Below are 9,527 nucleotides of genomic sequence, written 5' to 3'. Positions count from 1 at the left end.
CAGCTTCACATCGCGCGTGCGCGTGTCAACAATGGGCCTGCGGTTGCGCACCTGGAGGAACGAGTCAATGTTGCCGCGCAGCACAAGCATGCTGTCCTCTGCAGCAGGCACAGCGTGCACGGTGGCGGTGAACAGGCTGAAGGACCGCTGCTCAGAAAACTTTGGCTCGTCGGTGAGGTCGCGAGCAATGCCGGCAACAACGAGCATTTGCTCGCCCGACTCTTCGTCCGTGGTGACGGTGCTGCTGATACTCCAGGCGGCTGTGTTGGCCTCGCTCATCTCAATGCGGCAGTTGCCGCAGCGGAGCGAGACGCCAAACGAGTGCACGGCCCAGTCGTGGCGGGCAATCACCGCCACGTCCACGGTGTCGTTCTCGAACACGCTGTTGGTGGGGGTCACGACGGCGGCAATGCTGCTGCTCACACCCAGCACCTCCTGCTGCGTTGGGCCGAGCGTCAGCTGTCCGCACGCCATGTCGGGGCTGGTCTCGTAGCCCTCGCCGTCTGCGCGTGGCGTCGTGTACTTGAACGTGACATCCACGAGGCGTGGGCCTGCGGACGAGAACCACGCGTCTGCAAACGTGGTCCACGCGTTGCACACTGCAGGCCCGTCTGTGGGCATGGTGCAGGTGGCCGTCACCTCGGCGTCCTCGTCGTCTGCGGCGACAAACCGCACGGTGACGTTTGTGCGCGCAACACGCGAATGCCCGCTGGCGTCCAGCGCGGCAAGCACCACTTGTGCAGTCGGATATGTCGCATACACGTTGTCGAGGACGGGCGCGCAGTCAACCTGCGCTGCCGGGGCGAGGGGGCGGGTCACCATCTGCGCACCATCCTCGGGCTCGCCGCTGACAGCGACCCATGTGCTCTCCCCTGGGGCGATGTTGGTGAACACAAACGAGCGGTTCACGCGCATGGACGCATCCATGGCCTGGTCTTGCTGTTGCGACGCGGCGGTTGGGAGAATGTGGTTGGTGTTCACGCCAATCACGTTCACAGGGGGCGCTGTCTCAAACTCGGTTGGAAGCGCGTTGCACTGCGCGTCGCTCGTGCCCTCGCACACGTTCGTCAAATACTGGTCGAGCGAGCACTCCGTGCACTGCAGACACAGGCCGCCGCAGAAGCCGAGCTCCTGGTACAGCCCCGGGTGGGTCGTGGACCGACAGGGCTCGCAGGGAATGAACATGACGGGCTCGCCGTTTGGGGTGGGGCCAGCGGTGCGCTGCAATGAGGTGGTGTTGGCGGCATCAATGGCGGCAGCCATGGCGTTCAGGGCATCTGTGGTGATGGTCAAGGCTGCATCGACGTCCACACGGAACAGCGCCGTGGTGGAGTATGTTGTCGTGGTTGCGTTTGTCGTTGTGTTGGTGGTTGTGGTGGACACTGTGCTGCGCTCCATAAATGTGGCGGTTGCGTCCGCATCCTCCGTCGCGTTCAACAAGAAGGCATCAAGCACGTCCAGAAGGTCGAGTTTCTAAAACAGGTGGCGTTGGGGAGAGGGAACAGGGGTGCAGGGACGAAGGTGTGACGGGGATGGCGAGATCGGTATGATGTTGGGAGGGGGAGGGGTTGGCTGATGGATGTGTGGTTCCAGCAGAGAAAAGGAAAGGGGCGGTGGTGCGAAACGAAACATGCACGAGATGGCATGTGTACGTGCAGACACACATACACACGCATGCACAACCGTAAACGCCTACACACAACGCACACGCATGCACCACCACAAACCCCTCCACACAACGTCACAGGCACACATGCGTACGCGCGCGCACCCACACACACACGCACACACACACGCGCACACACGCACACACGTGCGCACAGGCGTCATTCTGACCTGGATGTCGAATTGTGTTGATGATGCTGCAAACTGGAGATCAAGGTAGACAAATTGCCGGCCCTCCGAGGGCACGTCGAAGCGTGACACCTGCGGCAGGTACGTCACCTCCGTGTTGTTGTACGCTGCATCGTCCAACTTGCGCAGCTCGCGTGCGAGCGGGCCGTTGCTGCCGTCCTGGATGGCGGCCTCAATGGCGGCGCGCGTGGCGTCAATCTCCGTCTCCAGCGTGTCCACCTGCACCACGACGGTGACCGCGGCCTTGCGGAAGTCCAGACAAACGCGGTCCGAGGTTGGCGTGGGCGCATATCGCTCGCGCGAGTACCGGGGATCGCACGTGGTGATGGGGTCGCACGCGCGGTCAGCGGACGCCGCGCAGGGGCTGGACTCAAACTCCTCGCCAGCGGTGCACGTCCGGCACGCTGTGCACGATTCCAAGGTGTGGTCGTCGGTGTCCTGGAAGGTACCATCCTCGCACGTCGTGCAGACGGTGTTGGCCGTCAGCGTGCAGTTTGTGGTGAGCTTCTGGCCGAGGCCACACTTGGAGCACATCATGCACGTTGGGTCGAGGTGACCCGTCGCGTTCTGCCACGTGCCGCTGTCACACGCAACACAGGACGTGTTGCTGGTGGCGGTGCACGGCGACAACAGGCGCTGGCCAGGGTCGCACCTGCCGCACTGCTTGCACTGCTCCTCCAGGTGGCTGCTGCTGTCCTGGTAGGTGCCGTTCTGGCACGCCGAGCACATGGCATCACTCGTGCGGTTGCAGGCCATTGCGAGAAACGTGCCCTGCCCACACATTGAGCAGGCCTGGCACTCCATCTCATAGTGGCTTGTCATGTTCTGGAAGGTGGCGCCGGTGCACGCGCTGCAGTTGGTGTTTGTCGTGGCAGTGCAGGCGTCGGCAACAAACTGGCCCTGACCGCACATGCTGCAGTCCTTGCACGTGGAGCTGTTGTGCATCAGCAGGTCCTGGTAGGTGAAGCCTGTGCAGTTGTTGCACAAAATGTTCGATGTCGGGGTGCACTGCAGAAAGGCAAACTCGCCAGCGGTACACGTGTCGCAAGTGGTGCAGCTGGTCAGATTGTGGCTGTCTGCGGACTGGAACGTGTTGTCCGGGCACGCAGAGCATTGCGTGTCCATGGTGCGCGTGCAGGCGCTCGCCAGGAACGTGCCGCTCCCGCACGTGTCCGTGCACGGCTTGCACGACATTTCCAGGTGTGCAGTCATGCTCTGGAACGTGCCATCTGTACAGTTGCCGCACTGCGTGTCTGTCATGCCACGGCAGTTTGTGGCCACAAACTGACCGGCATCACATGTGCTGCAGTCAGCGCACGTGGCATTGGTGATGTTTTGCGTTGGGTTGCATGCTTCCACCACATACTGGTTCTCAGCACACGTGCACGGGTCCATCGTCGTCGTCGTCGTCGTCGTGGTGGTGGTGGTTGCGTTGACAGCTGTCGTTGCGGGCATTGCTGTTGAGTTGGATGGCATGGTCGTGTTTGAGGCCGTGGTTGTCATGTTGGATGGCATGGTTGCAGGCACCGTTGTTGAGTTTGATGCCATGGTTGCGGGCATGGCTGTTGTGTTGGATGTCATGGTTGTGGTTGATGGTGGTGGTGGTGGTGACGGCATCGTCGCGTTTCTTCGACGCCGCTCCTGGGAACACGTGCTGCGCGTGATTGGGTCTGTGCGCGCATCAAAGCCAGTGGGCGTGCCAGAGTCACAGACGGTGTCTGCCTCACGCACCGTGACTTGCACGACGCTCGCGCCCGTCAGGTTGGCTGCAGCCACAAGGGCTTGCTCAAACTGCAGCGAGGTGCGTTGCACGCGATCAACAGCAGGCTCGGCAGTGAGCCAACACGGAGGTAGGGCTTGTGTGCGAACCACACCAGGCAAAATGCTACGTCTCTCTCTCCACACACACACACACACACACACACACACACACACACACACACACACACACACGCACTCACTCACACTGACCTCGGTCTGGTTGAAATCGTTGGCCATGAGGTTGTAAATCTCGATGGTGTGGTTGCGGTTCACGCGACATGCCTCTCCATCGCAAGCACGAGCTGCCGAAACATCACACGTGGTGTGAGATTCCAGCGAACAGGATATGGGCAGGCAGCGCGCCCAACGCAAGTCTCGTGTGCGTGTGTGTGTGCGCGCGCGTTAAATGCGAATGCGTGCGTGGCGGAGGCAAAACAGGCTGTGCGGCTGTGACGGCAAAGGATCGAGACACACCCAAAAGCAAGACCACACTGCTCACTCTGTGCGATGGCGAATGGCGTGAAGGATGCAAGAAGGGCGATGACAGCGAGGGCGGACACGAGGGCCCAGGGGCGCGGTGTTGCGCTTGGGGCCGGCGCCTCTGTGCGGCTGCCAGCCTTTGTGCTCATGCCGCTGGCTCTGGCGCTTGCTCGGCCTTTTCGGCTCCCAGCACGCTGCGCCATGTCTATTGCGTGGCGTTGGCGTGACACGGACAGAGAGGATGCATGTGCGTGTGTGTTTGTTTGTGTGTGGTGGTGTGAGGGACAGCGAGAGACAGTGCAACAAGAGGACATGACATGAATGGGGGAAGGGCGCTGCAGCGTCATGCATCGGCCTCCACTCAGTTTGACACTCAGGCACACGCGCGGACAGCTGCACAAAGCACGTTGCACATCACAGTTGCAGGTTCACGCCCTGATGCGAGACACAGACACATGCAGACAATCCGATCCGCGACAGTAAAACCATCAGCACCTGTGTTTGGCTTCCTACGGCTGGTCTGGCTGTCTTGCTCACGGGGGATGAGAGGATGTGCAAGGAAGAAGGGGGGGGGGGTGTGCTGTTGCTGGCTGAACGCACGCACACAGACACACACGGAGAGGGGAGAGAGACACACACCACACAGCAGAGACACACAGTCAAAGCTGGCTGATGATGGAATGGGAGGAGAGGGTGTGGTGTGGAGTTGCGATGCTGATGGTGCACGTCAACCACCCACACACCATTCAGGACAAGAAAAATAAAATAAAAAAAATTGTTTGTGTTGTATTGTTGCGCTGTGTTGTGCTGTGCTTTGCTTTGTTTGGCTTGGGGTGTGTGTGGGCAGTTCACGGTAGAACGAGTCGCTCTAATGTGCATCCAGCTGGCGCTGATTTCCTAGAAATCATTGCAAACTTTCCGCAATGGTGTTTGGTGACTCGCCCGCGTAAGTTTGTGCGGCGATGATGGAGGGCGGAAGCGCAGCCGGAGGAGGACAACGATGATGACAAGGACGATGCGGGAGGCTGCAGTGGTTGTGTTTGTGTTTGTTGTGTTTGGTGTGTGCGTTCATGTGGACATGGTGTACATGTGTTCATGTTGTGTGTGTTGTGTGTGTGTGTGTGTGCTCATGTGTACATGTGTACGTTTTTTTTTCTCAGGATCAAGCAGGCGGTGGAGACGGGCAATGCCATCCCCGCCGCACAGCTGAAGACCATTCTCAACCGCATCTTCTCCAGGCTCCTGACCAAGGTCACTCGCATGTGCTCTTTGTGTGTGTGTGTGTGTGTGTGTGTGTGTGTCACTGTCACACACATACATACACACTCCCTCCCTTTCTCTCTCCCTTCCTCCCTCACACACACACCCTCTCTCGCTTCCTCCCTCACCCTCTCTCGCTCATGCTGCCATTTGTGCAACAGGAGGATGCGTTCTCTGCCACTGAGAAGCAGCAGCTCGCTGCAACCTTTGAGTTGGAGCTCAATGATGTGCAGCTTCTCGTCGATTCGCTCACGCTCATGATCCAAACTGTGTGTACCTCCAGCATCGCCTTTTTTATGTATTTGTTCCTGCTCGTTCGTACAACACAGCACGGGCGATCTTGAAGCCAAGCCAGTGCTTCCCCCTCACACACACACACACACACACACACACACACACACACACACACACACACACACACACACACACACACACACACACACACACACACACACACACGTTCGGTATCATGCATCACGTGCTCTTGGGTAATCACAGGCCGCCTATCACCAGCTGTCTGAAAAGGCGATGGCCAAGCACCTGACCAATGCTGGACTTGCAGAAGATCATGTTGGTGACAGCGCAGCGATTGTTCGCTCATGCTTTGCCATCTAATATCGTGCCCCGATTGTGTGAGCTCTTGATCTCGTCGCAGCCTCCCCCCCCCCTCACACACACACACACACACACACACACACACACACACACACAACGCGCGCAGGTGATGGTGTTCACAAAGCAGTGGGCAAACAAATCAGCAGGCATCATCGACGCGCTGCGCAACAGTGGATTCTACAGCTCTCAGGTACGGCCCCACATTGTGTGTATGTGTGTGCACGTACATGTGTGCGTGCGTGTGTTCTGGTTGTGTGAAAGATTTGAGTCACTGTTTCCAGCGTGATGTCTGTTTTGCACACTCTGCAGCAACCCAGTCACCCACGTGCGACGCTCACGTTTTTTTTTTTTGACACCAACACCCACCATGCATCTTCCTTCCATGCCTCACTTAGCTGGAGACGGTTGCGTGGAGTTTGGACGTTGGTGTCGCAGACAGCGTTGCTGGCACCACCGCGCAGCCAAACGCCAAGCTCCAACTGGGCCTTTCCACCTCACAGGTGAATCTTCCGTGTGCGTGCATGCATGTGTGTGTGCGTGTGTGAGCGCGTGTGTGTGTGTGTGTGCTTTGGGAAACGTACGCGCGCCCATACCAACGCTCACACATGCGCGCTTGCTGGGCAAACAATGCATTCTCACAAACATGTGCCGTGTGGTGCTGCCGTTGTATGGTAATGCAGGGAGGTACAGAGTCTATCACCGTTGCCATGACACAGCCCGAGCTGGAGCAGTTTTACGATAAGGTCTGTGGTGTGTGTGTGTGTGTGTGTGCAGTAGGCTGTGCGTTGTTCAAGCGAGTTGGCTATCTCAAAGCTCTCGCTGCGTGTGTCCCTATCCCTCATCTCTTCACACCCCTCACGCTCGTCGTCGCGTATTTGCCGCCGCGTTCCTTCCTTTTTTCCCCTCGTTGTTTTCCCTCGTTCCTTCTGTGCAGTTGGAGCAAATCCAGGGCCAGCTTGATGCCCTGTCGTGAGCCACACCGCTGCCAACCACCAACGCTGCCAATCACCAACGCTGATGATGATGATGATGATGGGAGATGGTGATGCAAGACGAAATATACTTTTCAGGCCCGGTCTGGGCGGTCACCCCTCTTTTTGCTGGCTTGCGTGCGTACTTCTCTTCTAGGATCCCTCTTGTTATGTGTCGTGTACGATCATCCAACACTGTGCTTCCCTCCCTTGTTATTGACGCTTTCCACCGCGGGTGTTTGAGCTGTTCTCACACCGTCGGCGTGGCCGTATGGCGACTGCATCATTAAACAGTCCCACACCAACCATTTCATCCATGCGTGTGTGCGTGTTGTGTGTGTGTGTGTCTGTGTGTGTGTGTGTGTGTGTGTGTGTCTGTGTGTCTGTGTGTGTGCGTGTGTGCGTGCGTGTGCGTGCGTGTGTGCGTGTGCGTGCGTGCGTGCGTGTGCGTGCGTGTGTTCTTGGAGTCTGTTTGTCGTGGGAAAAGCAACACAAACTTGTCAGTTGACTTGTCACATCATGTCATCTGTTCACTTCAGTCATACAAACATTGGCACGCCAAAGCACTGCACCGTCCGCACTCGCCACACGGTTACATCAATTTCACAGCTCTGGGCACTGTGCTCGCAGCTGTTTCAGCTGCAGTAGCAAGTGCTGGCGTGCCGTCCACATCACCATGTCACCACCACCACCACCACTGATATCATCACCATCACCATCACTGACATTTGCGTGTTCCTCGTCACTCCTTGCCGCGTTGCTCTCGTTCACGCCGCTGTCAAATCCGTCGCGCTGGTCGCTGACAAACGGTTCACTACCCATCTCACCACCCATCTCGCCACCATCCACGACAACGCGACATGATAGCGGCAACAGCCACGAATGCGGTGGTGTCGCACTGGCACGGCTCGCGCCACCCACCATCACCCTTACCTCATCGCTATCACATCCTTCCTCCCTTTCCTCCTCATCATCCTCCTCCACCTCCAGCTGCTGCTGCCGTGTTGGAGGGGACTCGACACGCGACGCCAGCGGAGTGTAGAACGGCGTCTCATCGCCTGCATCCTGCCCACCATCCCCGTCTCTCCCCACCCTCTCGCGACCACCACCACCATCACCGCCATCACTGCCATCATCACTGCTACCATCATCCTCATCATCGTCCCTGTTGTCAGTTCCACCAGCCCGTTGGCGCCGCCCGGCTGGCGTGCTTGCCATCCAACTGCCCTGCACGTGCCCCGGTGGTGGCGATGGCGGCGGGTCAGCATCACCGAAGCGGAGTGGCCGCAGTGGCGATGGCTGCTGCTGGTGCCGCTGGTCGTGGAAGGGTCGGCTCTGATGCCCCTTGCGCGGGGTGGAGGAGATGAGTGCTGTTGGCGTGTGGAACAGTAAGTCCGTGGACAGCTCATGCAGCTGCTGCGTCACAGCCTGCACTTCCTCTTCCCCGGCACGCGTCACGTTCTTATCACCATCGTCAAACATCGCAGTCACTGGTGCTGTGCTCGTTGTTGCTGGTGCTGTGGGTGCCGTTTTCGCCATGTTCACTGTTGCCGTTGCTGTGCGTGTTGTGGCTTGTGTTGGTGACGAAGGGGCCCGCTTGCTCTTGATTGCGTCATGATGTAAGGTGCCTCCATTCTCATCCCGCACAGGCAGCGACGAGGAAGAGGTGGTGGATGCAAAAATGTTGCTCTCTTTCATGAGGGTCCACAGGCCTGTCTTCTCCACCTGTGTCAAGCACTTTCGCAGCGCAAGCGCGGCCTCAGCGTCGTCCGTTGTTGCGCAATCACACACGCGTGCCGTGTCAATGGCGTAGGTGTGCAGCACACACTTGATCCAGAACAGCGCCTGTGGTGGTGCGGGTGGTATTTGTGGAGGGGGAGGGACATGTGGGAGAGAGAGGAGGGGGGTAGTTGGGATGTGTCAAAGTGGTCAGTGTCTGAGAAATGCAAAAATGGGCGGCAACTTGTATGAAACCACTCAATTCACGTCTTAAGCAAACGAAGAACAAAAGAACAAACACACACACAAACAAACAAACAAACAAACAAACAAACAAACAAACAAACAAACAAACAAACAAACAAACAAACAAACAAACAAACAAACAAACAAACAAACAAACTCGCCTCACCTGCCACATGTCTCTGCGCTGGTTGGAGAATTCACAGAGCTTGAAGAGGGCCGCAAGCAACAGCAACACATCCTCTGCCCTGCTGCTTGCATGCACACACATCACGCCACCACCATCACCGCTGCGACTGCTGCCAGGTGTGTCTTCTTCACAAGACGGTTCTGCGCCCATGCAACTGTGGCTAAGCTGGCTCAGTGCGTCTGCAAACGGGAGAGCAGGAAACCTCTCCACCGCCTGCAGCTGTCGTGTGAGCGCTATTTTCAGGCGCTGTGCCGGATATAGGACCGGCCATCGTGCCACGCGTGACAGGAACAGCGCATGCTGGCGTTGCTGTTGTGCGTGTGTGTGCGTGTGTGTGTGTGTGTGTGTGTGTGTGTGTGTGTGTGTGTGTGTGTGTGTGTGTGTGTGTGTGTGTGTGTGTGTGTGTGTGTGTGTGCGCGTGTAGTATGTGTGTG

General features: G+C 57.9%; 3 protein-coding genes across 3 annotated transcripts in view; 1 reads left to right on the top strand and 2 right to left on the bottom strand.

Moving 5' to 3' along the window:
• The window catches only part of PTSG_13149 (uncharacterized protein), a 16,011-nt gene extending 11,182 nt beyond the window's left edge, over positions 1-4,829 (bottom strand). Inside the window, 5 exon segments of the mRNA XM_004987770.1 lie at positions 52-1,473; positions 1,837-3,645; positions 3,826-3,917; positions 4,115-4,300; positions 4,591-4,829. Of these exon segments, the coding sequence (XP_004987827.1) occupies positions 52-1,473; positions 1,837-3,645; positions 3,826-3,917; positions 4,115-4,298 (3,507 nt within the window). The 5' untranslated portion in view covers positions 4,299-4,300; positions 4,591-4,829.
• Positions 4,830-4,953: 124 nt separating this feature from the next.
• On the top strand, positions 4,954-7,255 carry PTSG_11178 (uncharacterized protein). The gene is made up of 8 exons (XM_004987769.1): positions 4,954-5,041; positions 5,256-5,346; positions 5,517-5,624; positions 5,854-5,925; positions 6,077-6,160; positions 6,366-6,470; positions 6,651-6,713; positions 6,905-7,255. The coding sequence occupies exons 1-8, from the start codon at positions 5,019-5,021 to the stop codon at positions 6,941-6,943; spliced, it is 585 nt and encodes a 194-aa protein (XP_004987826.1). The 5' UTR covers positions 4,954-5,018; the 3' UTR covers positions 6,944-7,255.
• A 199-nt stretch (positions 7,256-7,454) lies between these two features.
• Positions 7,455-9,527, bottom strand: part of PTSG_11177 (uncharacterized protein) — a 5,589-nt gene continuing 3,516 nt past the window's right edge. Inside the window, exons 7-8 of the mRNA XM_004987768.1 lie at positions 9,073-9,402; positions 7,455-8,786 (exon numbers count right to left, since the gene is read on the bottom strand). Of these exons, the coding sequence (XP_004987825.1) occupies positions 7,545-8,786; positions 9,073-9,402 (1,572 nt within the window). The 3' untranslated portion in view covers positions 7,455-7,544. The remainder of the gene's footprint in view (positions 8,787-9,072; positions 9,403-9,527) is intronic.

Source organism: Salpingoeca rosetta, assembly GCF_000188695.1.
Source record: "Salpingoeca rosetta unplaced genomic scaffold supercont1.41, whole genome shotgun sequence".
In the NCBI taxonomy this organism is placed as follows: Eukaryota; class Choanoflagellata; order Craspedida; family Salpingoecidae; genus Salpingoeca; species Salpingoeca rosetta.
This window is presented reverse-complemented; position numbering and strand designations above follow the sequence as displayed.